At 46.4% G+C, this 15,070-nt stretch overlaps 1 protein-coding gene across 1 annotated transcript in view; it reads left to right on the forward strand.

Moving 5' to 3' along the window:
• The first annotated feature begins 3,433 nt into the window (after positions 1 to 3,433).
• Positions 3,434 to 15,070, forward strand: part of LOC136638987 (gamma-aminobutyric acid type B receptor subunit 1-like) — a 33,923-nt gene continuing 22,286 nt past the window's right edge. The window contains exon 1 of the mRNA XM_066613012.1: positions 3,434 to 3,512. Coding sequence (XP_066469109.1) covers positions 3,434 to 3,512 — 79 coding nt within the window. The remainder of the gene's footprint in view (positions 3,513 to 15,070) is intronic.

The raw sequence follows: 15,070 nt of genomic DNA on the forward strand, positions 1-15,070 counted from the left end.
AGGCTTTATTCTCAGGACAAAGAACTGGTCTCTTTATGGTAACAGCTGCCAAGATTGTGTGTGCCAGATGTTGGAAGCAATAAAAAGTCTGGCTACTAAGGAATGGATAGAGGAATATGCCTCAGTGGCAAAATCCAGAATCCATGGATTTGACCCATCGCAGGTTCCAAACCCATGGCTGGAGGACCCACAGATTTGGATTCGGTATCCACAGGTCTCTGCATCCACAGGGGTTCTGGGAACGGAACTCCCGCAAATGGAATACTCTCTTGCAAGTGTTAACATTTAAGCCAGGGGTCAGCAACCTATGACCTGTGGGCTGAATCTGGCCCAAAGTCATCCAGCCCGCACAGAACTTGGCCTGGGAGGCAAAGCCTGCACGTTTTGCAGTGTGCCGGGCCTGCCTAAGGTGCGTTCATGACAGAGGTGAAAGTCAAAAGAGAGAAAGTGTTCATTTGCAGCTCAGGGCCCAATCCTGTCCAACTTACCAGCTCTGGGGCAGCTGCGCCAATGGGGCACATGTTGCATTCTGTGGTGGGGGGTAGTCTCAAATGCCTCCTCAAGGTTGAGAACATTTGTTCCCATATCTCGTGACTGCATTGGTGCTAGAAAGTTGGATACATAAGAACATAAGAACATAAGAACAGCCCCACTGGATCAGGCCATAGGCCCATCTAGTCCAGCTTCCTGTATCTCACAGCGGCCCACCAAATGCCCCAGGGAGCACACCAGATAACAAGAGACCTCGTCCTGGTGCTCTCCCCTACATCTGGCATTCTGACTTAACCCATTCCTAAAATCAGGAGGTTGCGCATACACATCATGGCTTGTACCCCATAATGGATTTTTCCTCCAGAAACTCGTCCAATCCACTTTTAAAGGCGTCTAGGCTAGACGCCAGCACCACATCCTGTGGCAAGGAGTTCCACAGACTGACCACGCGCTGAGTAAAGAAATATTTTCTTTTGTCTGTCCTAACCCGCCCAACACTCAATTTTAGTGGATGTCCCCTGGTTCTGGTATTATGTGAGAGTGTAAAGAGCATCTCCCTATCCACTCTGTCCATCCCCTGCATAATTTTGTATGTCTCAATCATGTCCCCCCTCAAGCGTCTCTTTTCTAGGCTGAAGAGGCCCAAACGCCGTAGCCTTTCCTCATAAGGAAGGTGCCCCAGCCCCGTAATCAGCTTAGTCGCTCTCTTTTGCACCTTCTCCATTTCCACTATGTCTTTTTTGAGATGCGGCGACCAGAACTGGACACAATACTCCAGGTGTGGCCTTACCATCGATTTGTACAAATACAAATAGGATAGGGTTGGGCCCTCCATCTCTTAGCCATGATGCTACTCCAGCTGCCTTGAGTTCAGATCATGACCTGGGTATGAAACTCATTTGGGGGCCAGTCGCTACTTCTCAACTGAAATATTTCATAAAGTTGTGATAAGATTAGCAAAAGGGAAGACCTACATATATCACCCTGAATTCCTGAAGGAAGTAGACTCTTATTTGCACTGTTTGTGTTTTTCAGTGGAACTGCTCGAGGTGTGATTTTTCACTGTTTAGTTTAGCAGGTCTCTGCAAGGTCCTCTGCAGGAAGATGTCTTGAAAACAGTGCTCAGATTTAGAAATTATTTAATTTTCTGAAACTGGAACTAATTCCTGAATACCAAAAAGAAAAAGAGAAATCAGCTTCTTGACGACCACTTTATCTCATCCAAGTTTCTAATCTTTGCTTGGCATTTCTTCATCAAGGTTTCTCAAACTGTGACTTCCAATTTCTGGTGTCATTTGCCTGGCCCCACAATACTTATCCATAGGGGAGAAATTGCCTCCTTCTCCATCTTGTTGGGGATTTAGGGCCCAATCCTATCCAATTTTCCAGTACCTATGCAACCATGCCAGTGAGGTGTGTGTGGCATCCTTTGGTGGGGACGCAGTCACGGAGGCCTCTTTCTGTGCAGGATAGAGCACAGGATAGGATTGAACCCTCAGCTATTTAGCTAGCACAGGTTCAAGTAGACCATCACCACCCCCGCACTGGAAAGGCTTACCCCCCTGGTAAGGGAACAAGTGTTCCCTCAGAGGTATAGACAATGAGCTGCTGAAATTATGATGTTTGTTTCCAGTGAGTAAAATAGGATTAAAGGTGGTGCCTTGGGATCCATAGGGATCTGTTCCTGGACCCTCTGTGGATAGCAAAAAACCGCAGGAAAAAATATGTAGTTAGACACCCTTAAAGCCTACAGAGGCTCCTCTGAGGCCCTTGGAAGCCTCTGTGGGCCACAGAAAGCCATCTAAGGCCTTCAGGAGGCCTTAGAACAGTAGTTCCCAACCTTTAGGACCCTGTGGATCACTGAAGTAAAAATTGGAATGGTCATAGACCACACGCAACCTTCCCACCCAGCACACTAAAAAGACATGTTTGTAATAAATAGAGAAGATTTATTAGAGATTTATTAGATTTCTTCATTATAGAGAAGATGTGTGAGTTGCTGCTTTTGTTGCCGGCTATAGGCAGTCCATTCTTTGCCCTCTCTGGTGGTCCATGGGGAAGCATTTCCTGAGTGAGCACTCCCCCATGGACTATTGGAGAGGGCAGAGAACAGACGTTTCAGTGCTAGGTGCAGCTGCGAGCAGTCCATCCTCGACCCTCTCTGGTGGTCTGCAGGGGAGCGCTTACTCTGTGAGATGCTGGAAGTGATCGAAGGCTATTTTTCTGAGACCTCGTGGACCACTGCTCAGGCTCTCGCGGACCACCGGTGATCCAAGCACCGCAGGCTGGGAACCAGTGCCTTAGAAGGTCACTTCCGATTTTTGCGTCAAAACCAGAAGTGATGTTTAAAGGCCTTATAAGGCCTTTGGAGGGCTGGAGAAGCCCCCCCCAGACCCTCCAAAATGTCACAAAACCAGAACTGACCTTCTAAGGCAGCGATTTTCAACCTTTTTCAGCTCGTGGCACACCGACAAGGCATCAAAATTGTCAAGGCACACCATCAGGTTTTTGACAATTAACAAGGCACACCATGCTGCCAGTGGGGGGCTCACATCCCCATTGGCCCTACTAATAAATGATCTTCCCCCAAATTCTTGTGGCACACCTCTGGACCCCTCGGGGCACACTAGTGTGCCATGGCACAGTGGTTGAAAATGGCTGTTCTAAGGTCTCCCAGAGACCTTAGAAGGCTTTCCAAGGCCCACAGAGCTCCCACAGGACCCAGAGGTTTAAGGTTGGGCCAAGTCTGGTTCATCACAGGTCCAGGAGACCATGTTGAGCCACATCTGCGGATACAAAATCCTCGGATAAGTAGACTCGACCTGTACAGCTTCAGTCTTACTGAGCACAATGCACTTGCTTCTGAGTAAGGTAAATAACAATTTTGAAATAAATTTCCAAACATATGTGTACAGGCAACCTCTTTCTGTCTTGTCCTCAGATGGCGCTCCTACTGACACTGAGCTTACTGGCAATATCACAACTTGGGGATGGGGCGTTTCACCTGAACATCACCGAAGGTAAGAATCCCCCTTTTCCTTCACTGCCTCCATACATCTGCCTTCCGAGTTCCAACTCGGGTACATTCAATCCCTTGTACCATGAGCACAAAATACATCATGTTGTGCATATGAATGAAAAGCTGAGAGATTGTGTTTCCTTGCTGAAGGCATTTTCCACCCACATCGCTCATTAAATGACTCAAACAAGCGATTTTATTGTATGTCTGCTGTCTCTGTAATCATTTGTTCTTATTTATAAAGCACTTAAAGTTCTACCATTTAGAACCCTACAGCTAAAGCAGGGGTCTCCAAACCCTGGCCCGGGGGCCAGATGCGGCCCGCAGCAAACCTCTCTCCGGCCCGCAGCCAACTTCTTGTCCCCTGAAAGCCTCTGGCCTACTCAACTGAACATGACCAGAACTGTGTTCTGATTGTGTCTGGAGGGTGTTCTGAGGGCCAGAGAGGTGGAATGAATGAACCCATTCAGTCATTTATTCACTCATCTAAGTTCCATCTCTAATTTATTTATTTAAATTTTATATTTAAATTTTTTTTCCGGCCCTCCACACCACACCAGATATTTGATGTGGCCCTCTGACTAAAAAGTTTGGAGACCCCTGAGCTAAAGAATGGTTGGCTAGTCTAACTTCCCAAGCCTGTGCCTATCACTGCTGAGTTGTGACACTTCTAGAAGTCCCATTATAGTCACAAGAGCTTACTTCCAGGTAAGTGGGCAAGGAATTGCAGGCTAAATCAATATGTGAGACTGCCTCAGTTCTTTGTTTTCTGCCTCTGCATGTTTTCCTTAAAACTTCTTCACTGTTGCCCAGCCTTCTTCCAGTATCTGTTTCTCAATCCATTGCCTATCTGTTAGCTTGCCTCTGGATATCCTGCACCCTAGTTTTATTATCTTCTGGAATCTCTTCCCTGTCCTTAGTCAGCCTTCCCCTCTTTCCAGCCTAACCGTCTCTCTAGGATCTGTGTGAAGCTTTATCTCAGCCAAATTGACAGCTTTCCCTTCCTGCGGAGAATACATCCTGGCAGTTTTCTTACCTGAGCAGTTGGAATGTTTAAGAACATCCTGTGCCATTACATCACCAACTAACACTCGGTGTTGGAGGCCAGTGGCGTACGCAGTGGGGCAAGGGGTGAAAATGTCCCGGGCTCCAGGCAGTTGGGTGCTTTGGGGGCGGCACTGTGACCCACTCCCCCCCGCCAGTTTTTTTAGTGGTTGGGAACCATGCAGACAGTGGCTGCAGGAGAACAGCCATTGTCAGTGCAGTTTCGCGCTGATCTGAGGGCCACCCTCCTCTCCTCCCCTTTAAAGAAAGGGGCCATCAGATCAGTGGGGAACCATGCCTAGAGTGACTGCAGGAGTTCTCGATTGTGTCTGAGGGCCACCCTCCTCTCCTCTATTTTAAAGAAAGGAGAGGAGAGGAGAGGAGGGTGGCCCTCAGAACAGCCAGGGAGCTGGCCTGGCCAGAAGCAGTGGAAAGGTCTTATCTATCTGCAAAGTTAAAGTCAGCTCGCCTGATCTTGTCTGATCTCGGAAGCTAAGCAGGGTCAGGCCCGGTTAGTACTTGGATGGGAGACCGCCTGGGAATACCGGGTGCTGTAGGCTCATACCATAGTCTTTTGAGACTGAAGGTTGCCAACCAGGAAGCCATTAAAGTTATTTCCCAGGATGCTTACTCTGGTTGTAGAGATGCAAATGAAATATCAAATCATAGCACTGAAATCCAGTCACAGAAAAATAAGAACTTTCTCAATTACTCCATTAGATAAATTCAGCTGAAAGCAAAATTGAGGTTACAACAGCCTGTGTCTCTGAAACCTCCACCACTATTTATTTATTTATTTATTTGTTTGTTAGATTTGTATTCCGCCTTTTTCCCCGAAGGGCGCTACTGCTTGTGAGAAGTTGGCTTCAGTTGATTGAGTTTGCAGCCATTGGCTAAGCTGTGCAGTGACGTCCCTGTTGCTAACTGGGTATCTTTTCAAATGGTGGTTCTTTTATATTTCTCAGGGAGAGAGCAACTGTCTCTCCGCAGCCCTGCAGAGTGTCTTGTCCAAAGACTTCTTGCCTTTTCTCTTCTGTCATTTGTATTGAATGAGTTTCTATGTGAGAACTAAGTGCTTATTTCTGGCCATCATCAGCTCAATGCTATCACTTTCTGCTTCATGATGTCACTCCTGGCCCTGAATGCTAACTCCTGAATGCCACTCCTGAATGTTAACTTCAGCCCTCTGTTTGACATTCCTGTCCTAGGGCAATAGCCCCTAGCTATGAATTTCACCAGCCCATTCTTAGGCCAGTCAGCTATCCTTCCTCTTGGGGTAGCTGTAAGGATAAAATGGGATGTCTGGCCACCTTGGAGGAAGAGTGTGATACAGATGTAATGATTATAATGCGACTGGAGCTCCTAATACCCTGAAGAATCTGTTTGCCAAACTACAAAAAGGATTTTCTGGAATGCTTATTCAAACAGGCATGATCAGCTATGTCCCATCTTTCATTCCCTTAGTGAAAACACTATAGATTCAGCTGCTAAATAATTTTAACAATTCTTTTCATGTAAGCTCCTTCAGATGAGTAGCTTCTTTTATAAGCTAGGAAGCCTCCTAGGACAAATTTGCTAATTAGCCTGAAATGGTGTCACTGTGTGTATATTTCAGGATGTGCCAGATCTTTCTGTCTCTGGCTGAGCTGTTTGAGGCTGGCTGCCAAAGATTAGGATCTTTTTTTTCTCACCTGCTCTGGAATCCTGTTACTGTGATCATTTCCAGAGATTTGTCCTCTGCATTCCGGGCCACCTAACTGACAGCATGATGCCCAAGTTAACATAAATGGATTTTAAAACTGGGGTGGGCTGGGAGGAGGTGGGAGGTGGGATGGATGTTTAAAAAATCTTGAATTTCAAATGCTGTGGGGCAGTGGTGTCACTAGGATTTGCGTCACCCGGTGCGGGAGGCCTGTGCGTCACCCCATGTAGTGGGCGGGGCAACGCCCCAGGTGGTGGGCGTGGTGATGTACCATTGCCCCGCCCCCACTGGTTTTTTGGCTGTACCTTTTGTTAGAACGCAAATATTTCAATGTGGTTTGTTTCATTGCATTCTGCATGAAATTACACATTGATTGATATATAACATGAGGGGATTATTCCTCCAAATTCTGATTTTAGTGATTTTGAAAACTTGTAGAGTCACACACACACCCATGACAACTTACTAACACCTTATTGCAGCAGTTCCCAATCTTCTAGCACCAGGACCCACTTTTTAGAATGACAATCTGTCCAGGACCCATTGGAAGTGATGTCATGGCCAGAATTGACATCATCAAACAAATTATGTTCCTATGTTCCTAAATAATTACAAATAATTAAATTAAAATAAAATAAATAATTAAATAAGGGGGAGCCAGTCCTGTTCCACAAATTGAATCTACTCTGAAGTAAGTCCTATTGTGGTCAATGGGGCTTACTCCCAGGATAGTGTGGATAGGATTACAGCCTGTGAGCCCAATCCTATGCATGTCTATGCTGAAGTAAGTCCCATAGTGGTCAATGGGGCTTACTTTCAGGAAAGTGTGGGTAGAATTGCAGCCTGTGAGTGCAAGCCTATGCATGTCTACTCAGAAGTAAGTCCCATAATGGTCAATGGAGCTTACTCTATAGTCTGCCTGCAATAACAACCCCCTAAAAAGAATCAGTGAGATTTCCAGCCCTCCCCAGTGCCCAGTTTACAGTTCTTCTGTTTCAAGCATATGAAGATAAAGACCTCCTGACTTTGCAAGTGCAAAATAGAAAACTTTACCCTTACCAGTTGAAGCCTCCTTTTTTGTCCTTTTTATTGTGGAGGGGGGGGGGAGGCTGCTTTCTGGAGCATTTGTTGCATTCCAGTTCCATCGGATCGGGACCATTCTGGTATTCTCACATTCCCCTTTGCCTGGCCTGACTACCAGCCAAGGCACGTCTGCCTACTTGCGAGTAAATGCAAGCATGAGGCTGCTTCGCTTTCCATAGGGCTCAATAGACTGGGAGGGAGGGACCTACTTCTTGGGTGATTTTGGGGGCTACATTAATTGGATCAGAACCATTCTGGTGTCATTGGATTCCTCTCAGCCTGCCCTTCCCGACAGACTATGGCAAGTGCACCTATTTGTGTGTAAACACGTGCTATGGCTCACTTTCACTTTCCATAAGGCTCCATGCATTTTTCCTTTCCAGTTTTTTGGCCATAACTTTTGAAGGAAAGGAGCAATTTCACTCTGGTTTTTTGCATTGCACTCCACTGGAAATTCTGCATCCAACAGCCTATGGCATGATGGGGTAGCTCCTAAAGCCACAATTTTAGCACGTCCTCCCCCCAGGGTGCATCACCCCCCCGGCACATCACCCGGTACGGCCCACACCCCCCCGCAACCCTCTAGCGATGCCACTGCTGTGGGGGAAAGAAAAAAAGTCAAATTTTTAGTAAGAGCCAGCATGGGGAAGTTGGGAGTTAGATCCAGGAGATTCAGTTTCAAATCCCTGCTCAGCCACGAAGCTTCTGGAGTTTCCTTGGGCCAGTCACTATCTCTCAGCCTCGCCTACCTTACAGGGTTGTTGTGAGGATAAGAGGAGGGAAGGAACTATGTACACCACCCTGGGCTCCTTGGAGGAAGGGTGGTATAAAAATGTGAAAAAAAGAAGAAAATGAATTGGACACGTTTCTGGAGGAAAAATCCATTATGGGTTACAAGCCATGATGTGTATGTGCAACCTCCTGATTTTAGAAATGGGCTATGTCAGAATGCCAGATGCAAGGGAGGGCACCAGGATGAGGTATCTTGTTATCTGGTGTGCTCCCTGGGGCATTTGGTGGGCCGCTGTGAGATACAGGAAGCTGGACTAGATGGGCCTATGGCCTGATCCAGTCGGGCTGTTCTTATGTTCTTATGTTCTTAATTTTGCTAGATATGCCAGTACTCCCAAAAGAAAATCAAGTCTGGGGAAGAAAAAAAAGTTCTTTTCATCTTTGCATTTCCAGGCTTGAAAATGTATTAGATTTAGAGCTTATTTTCAGTTTTAATCATCAAAAAATCATTTTTAAATTCCTGACCCTCAGAAAAACACAGCCTCATGATCCACAAACCAGTCGAACAGGAAGTACTTGGCATTAAGCCCCTAGGACAGGGGTGCTCAATAGGTGGATCACGATCTACCTGTAGATCGCGAGGCAAAATGAGTAGATCGCGGAGTGCCGACCCCCCCCTTCAGGTGCCTCTGGGAGGAAACGCCGGGAGTAAGGCCCATTGTACTCAATGGGGCTTACTCCCAGGTAAGTGTGGCTAGGATTGCAGCCTCACAGCCTAATCCTAGGCATGTCTACTCAGGAGTAAGTCCTGTTATACTCAGTGGGGCTCAAGGTACACCAACATACATTGTACACATAAATGTTATATGTTATGATGGCGCGAACATTGTAAAAAAAACTCTGGTAGATCTCCGGACCTTGCTGGGTTTCAAAGTAGCTCTCGAGCCAAAAAAGTGTGAGCACCCCTGCCCTAGGACAATGGTTCTCACACATTTAGCACTGAGACCCACTTTTTAGAATGAGGATCTGTCAGGACCCACCAGAAGTGATGTCATGACCAGAAGTCACATCATCAAGCAGGAAAATTTTTAACAATCCTCGGCTGCAATCCTACCCATACTTACACAGGAATAAGTCCCATTTACTACCATTGTTAAAAGAATATACATAGTAACTTGTTCAAAGTATAGGTCTGTAACATTTCCGCAAACGCAGTCACATACCATAGTAGCATCAAGTATAATATATTAAAAATAAAATATTGAAATGAATGGGGACCCACCTGAAATTGACTTGCGACCCACCTAGTGGGTCCTGACCCACAGTTTGAGAAACACTGCCCTAGGACATTGTTTTGCTATAAATGATTGATCATCTGCAAAAACTGTTTCCTGCAAAAACCTAGGGGTTCTGTATCTTCTAGTGTCACCTTGAGAAATCAAACCCAGAGCAGCGATATGTAGATGAAGAGGTGGAGTTATGCAGATTGGGGCTGGCTCAGTCTTCCTTGTGTTCTGTGGAATAAAGTTGTTTTTCTGTAGATTATGCTAAAGGAAATCTGAAAGTGCATGATAGAACAACCTTACTGGAAGCACATAGGTCTGGGTCTGATCATTGCCTGGATGGGAAACTGTCCGTGGTTCCGTGTCCGTAACTGTCCGTAAGTTCCATGGAAGTAAAATGGTCATAAATGGAGGGAATGAATATTAATGATGAACTTAGCCTTGTGAAGCATATAGCTTTGCTGATATATGTAAGGGCATTGTGGCCTCCCCATCAAGGACAAAACAGGACACTGGAAGTGGGGACAAAATTGCAGTTACTCAGGACAGTGGTGGCCCAGCTTTACCGACAAGGGAGAAGGATAATGACATAATGACAGGCATTTCACTAATAATATGATTAATAAGCATCTGAATTAGTCCTACTGACTTCAGTCAGAACAAATGCTTCTGCCTTCTTTGAGATCCTTGCTGTGGCATGTATATCTGGGACCAAAAGGGTCAGCCACCGTGCGCCTTTCCAATTCAGCTCAGATTTCAATGGCTGCTCTGTCTCTCTCATCTGAAGTCCCAATCTGAGGAAAAGGAAGACCACTGATAGCAGTGTTGACCCACGTAAGAACTGGAATATGGTCTGAGAAGTTGCCAACCGAAGAGGCAAAGGCAGGATAGTGGGATGCACAGGAGAGGGGGAGAGACTGTTGCAGGCCAAAATAAGTGTGACATGGATGGAATGCATCTTGATATCTTTTTAAAAAAGGACCTGTTGGGTGGGGGCATTTGAATCAGTCACAGTGCAGGTGAACAATGTCTTAGTCTTTCCCACTATATGCTATGGTCCTGATCCAAAATGTGTCCTGCCCCCCCCCCTCTATTAGCGACAGAGGGGACAACTTTGGGGCATGGAACTAAACATGGTCACCTCCTTAGTGTTGCAGGACAGACAGGTGTTAAAGGGAAAAATGCAGGAGCTCATTCAAAAGTTGGCAACCCTTTGTAGCTGCTAAAGGCAAAGGAGCTATGCCAGAAAAAAAGAGTGGCTTTCCTAGTCGCATGGATGGTTAAGCTCCTTACCTGCCACATTCCTTTCTCTACAAATTGACCCCTCCCCTTATAGTTGTTAAACAGATTTCTAGATCTAGTTCCTTTATCTGTTGATTCAGCCCAGCTGGGGGCAAAAAAAAAAACTCCAGCCAAATTAAAAAGCTTGCAGTTTGTTGATGTGCAGGTCAAAAGCAGACTGCAACTAAGCTGCCGTTACAGCCCTAATTTATTCTTTTCTCTCAATCCAAAGCACCAGTTTGTTTGTTCTTTAATCATACTGCGAGATTGGATTTGATTCGGTCATATGTTCGCCTCGGATTCCACATGGTCGCAATTTCAGGTTTGGTCCAGGAGGCCAGATGGGAGTCAAAAGCTTTTCAGAACTCAATGAGGCAGGCAACAATAGGAGAAATCTGTGCTTCCTCTCCTACCCGGTTTGTGGATAAATGTCTTTAAATGAATACCAAAATGTGGTTGGTGGTTTGCTGCTGCTTTGTCTAGAAATGAAACCCACTTGAATGCTTGTTAATTACACAGCGAATTTGTTATGCTGTGCGGTTTGCCTTCATTATGGCTATCATCTGACGCTGGGGATAAACAGGGGGTGGCCAACTCCACCATGGCACCTTTATGCGCTTTCTTGGGGCATTTGTTTGGTTACTGTTGGGAGACCCAGCACTGGAGTAGATGGGCCTGTGGAATCCGATCTAGCATGACGGCTCTTCTGTTCTTGGCGTTATGGTTTACGGAGTAATTTCACATGAGTTCGTGGATTTTCAATTTGCTAAATTTCTAGGTCATCCCAACCCTAAGGCTTTTCATAAGATCAAAGCTCTCCAAATGGGGGAATAAAAACACTAATCAACCTGATCCAACTAGTGGCTGTACAAACCAACCAATTTCTGTACGCGTATCCTATGCTGGATGAGAAACGACACATGCAAATAGATGTTCTGTTCTTGAGTCTGTATCCCAGTTCACCAGTTGGGGCTACATACACATAGCCTAGACCAGGAGTGCTCAAACCCTGGTTGAAACTTGCTGGCCTAGAGCAACCCTGGCACCCCTCATGATCATTAGTATTTCCTCCCAAGGTGTCACGGGGCCTGCCAACCTCTGGTGATAGCTCGTAAGTCCTTGTTGGCAACCTTCAGTCGCGAAAGACTCTGGTATCGCGCTCTGAATGGTGGTTCTGGCACAGCGTCTAGTGTGGCTGAAAAGGCCGATTCGGGAGTGACAATCCTTTCCACACCGGGAGCAAGTGCAGTCTGTCCCTGGTCTGTCTCCCTGGCAATGGGCCTTCCTTCTTTGCCTCTTTACCTCAGACTGTTGGCCAAGTGTCTCTTCAAACTGGGAAAGGCCATGCTGCACAGCCTGCCTCCAAACAGGCCGCTCAGAGGCCAGGGTTTCCCACCTGTTGAGGTCCACTCCTAAGGCCTTCAGATCCCTCTTGCAGATGTCCTTGTATCGCAGCTGTGGTCTACCTGTAGGGCGCTTTCCTTGCACGAGTTCTCCATAGAGGAGATCCTTTGGGATCCGGCCATCATCCATTCTCACCACATGACCGAGCCAACGCAGGCATCTCTGTTTCAGCAGTGCATACATGCTAGGGATTCCAGCTCGTTCCAGGACTGTGTTGTTTGGAACTTTGTCCTGCCAGGTGGTGCCGAGGATGCGTCGGAGGCAGCGCATGTGGAAAGCGTTCAGTTTCCTCTCCTGTTGTGAGCGAAGAGTCCATGACTCGCTGCAGTACAGAAGTGTACTCAGGACGCAAGCTCTGGAGCTTGCATCCTGAGTAGCTCACAAGTGGCTACCCAGAAATGCTATCAACTGCATCTCCGTCTTTTGCCTGCCCACTGGGGCGTCCCACCCGGAAGAGCTCCTGGACATTACAGTGTAGAGGCACCTTCCTCTGAGTCAGCACATCACGGGAGCTGCTGTTCCATCCACAGCAACCATATTTGGTTGAAAAGTCAGCAGTCTTATTAAGAAAACCTCCCTACATAAAACCAGCCTCATTATGAGCATAAGAATAAAACTGCCTGGGCGGTGTTGAAGGTAATCAGCAGCTCATTGTTCTCCCAAAATCATTCCTTGTAGCTCATATCATATGTCTGTGAAAGAATCAGTCCTCAATGGATGTTTTCTCAATTACAGAGCGGCAATCATGGCTTGATTTGCGTGTGTGGTTCAGGTTTCCTTGTGCTGCATGATGATCAAATACACCTGTTTACCCTCTGCTAAGGGTTGGCTTGGCTCACTCAAAGCAGACATGAAAATTAGGGTTGGGGAAAGAATTTGTACCTTCCATAGCAACAGTCCCCCCTATGGTACTAGGCCAATAGCAGGCCTTGGCAGCGGTCAGTTTCCTGATTGTCAAGGAAAAGAAACAGTTTGACACAGGGCTTTCATCCAGAAAGTTACCTCTCATCGTTCAGTTCTACACACTTCCAACACCCACTCTTTCCTCCATCCACTCTGTTCTGCTGCCTCTTTTGCCAGGAACATTCTTTATCATGTTCAGTGGTGTAGCCAGAGCATCTGGCAACCAGGGGCTACAATTTCTTAACACCCCCATATCTCCCATACAACCCTTTGGCCCTCATAAGGACTCCAGCAGGCCTTTTGACACCCCTTCAAGGTGTGGTACCTGGTACTTTGTACCCCCTGGTCCCGCCTTAGCTATGCCACTGTTTATTCTGTTTATTAATCCACCTCTTGCAAATTATTTCCCACAACTATTGCCCATCACAGACTGGCTGACAAAGACCTCAACTGAGCTGAGGCCATTTTCTGAAAAGAGCTTCATCCATTTCTCTTTCTTGCCCTTTCTGTCTTAGGCTTGATCTATGGCAGGAGGCGGAGCCCCCTTTGACACCAATGCAAACTCTTCTCCAAATAGGAAAACATGGGAGGGGATTGGGATCAGGTGCATAGGGAGACCCCTTTCCTGAATCCGCCTTTCCCAGCACCACAGTCCTGATCAATATCAGGGCCCCGCATGGCTGCTGACCAATCAAACACTTGAGCCCCAGTCTCACAATAGGCACGAGCATCTAGTTTGGTCCCAGCGTCCAACAGAATGAGGTGGTAGACAGGACTGTGCCATTTCAGACTATGGGCAGGAACTCCACTTTGAATTCTACCCTGCTTTAAAAACAGCTCCATTTAATTAAAAATTGTAGAGAGGTTCTTGCCCTGCTCAAACCCAGCGAAGCTAGTTTTCTATGTGTAGGGAGTTTTTCCAGGTAGAAGAATGTTCAAAATATATGATCCCTCACTTGCAATCTAAGAGTTAGGTTTGATCTATGCAGGCATGAAGAGGGACGAGACCTCAGGTGGTAGAATGGGCTGTTTCATTTCAGACTGCAAGCATGGAATCACACTTAGGAATACTCCCCATTAACAAAAAGAAAACTTGCAAGTAGAAAAGTAGCCCAGCAGGGAATGGACTGTGCTGGAACCATTCTCTCTAGTATGCTGTTTACTTGCAATGAGGCTTTTGCTTCAGAGAATACTGCCATCTGAATTAGCATAGTTCCATTCAGTCAGCTGATTCCACCACATGGGTTGACCGGGACTTAGAATCCATTCTCCTTCCTCAGAATTCAGTCACTTCATTCTGCTGCCTCTGTAGACCAAGCCTTGGAGAGATATTAGAACACACCTGAAGTCCCACCTCCTTATCTGGCACCAACAGTAATGGACAAGAGCTCTGTGGCATGAGAGAAGGACCAAGGTCTTCATAACTTCATAGGAACTGGCCATCATAATATGCCCACTGTGTACTTAGATCATCCTAACCAGAACCTACTCATTTTAAGAGAACAATTATGAACGTTCTCTTCCTGATATGATTGCTGGCAAATTATTGTTATTGAAAGAGGGTAGTGCCCTCTCCTCCCTAATGGAGTGGCATAAATAGAACTTTATATTTCATATTGGCTTTTGAAGGCATCATGAGAGCCCATTACCATGTCCAGAGGGTCTCTATGCCTAGCTGTCCAGGAAGATTTCTGGACAACTGTCCAATTCCCTCGACTTGAATCTTTGTAAGCTCTCTCCGTGACTTCGCTTCTTCTATTTTAAATTAGTTTCTGCCTCTCTGAATACATTAGCTGTAATAATTTAACTGTGTCACGGTGTCCAGTGATTAATTACAGCTCTGCTTCATTCCCACCAGATCACAACATTCGCTTCCCTGACCAAATCTTCGATGAACTAGCCTGCCTTCTTGCCAGCCCTTTCTCTCCCATCCCTTCAGTTCATTGCCAACCCTCGATCTCCCTTCTCTCCTGCAGTTAGCCAAACCCTTCTGTGCAGAGACCTACTGTGAGGAGTCTTAGCCAAACTGAGGAGGTGTGACAGCCAGTGTGATATAGTGATTTGAATGCTGGGCTAGGAGTAGGGGGTCCTGAGTTCAAATCCCCACTCCTTCAAGAACTTCAAGAA

Source organism: Tiliqua scincoides, chromosome 2 (genome assembly GCF_035046505.1).
Source record: "Tiliqua scincoides isolate rTilSci1 chromosome 2, rTilSci1.hap2, whole genome shotgun sequence".
Lineage (NCBI taxonomy): Eukaryota > Metazoa > Chordata > Lepidosauria > Squamata > Scincidae > Tiliqua > Tiliqua scincoides.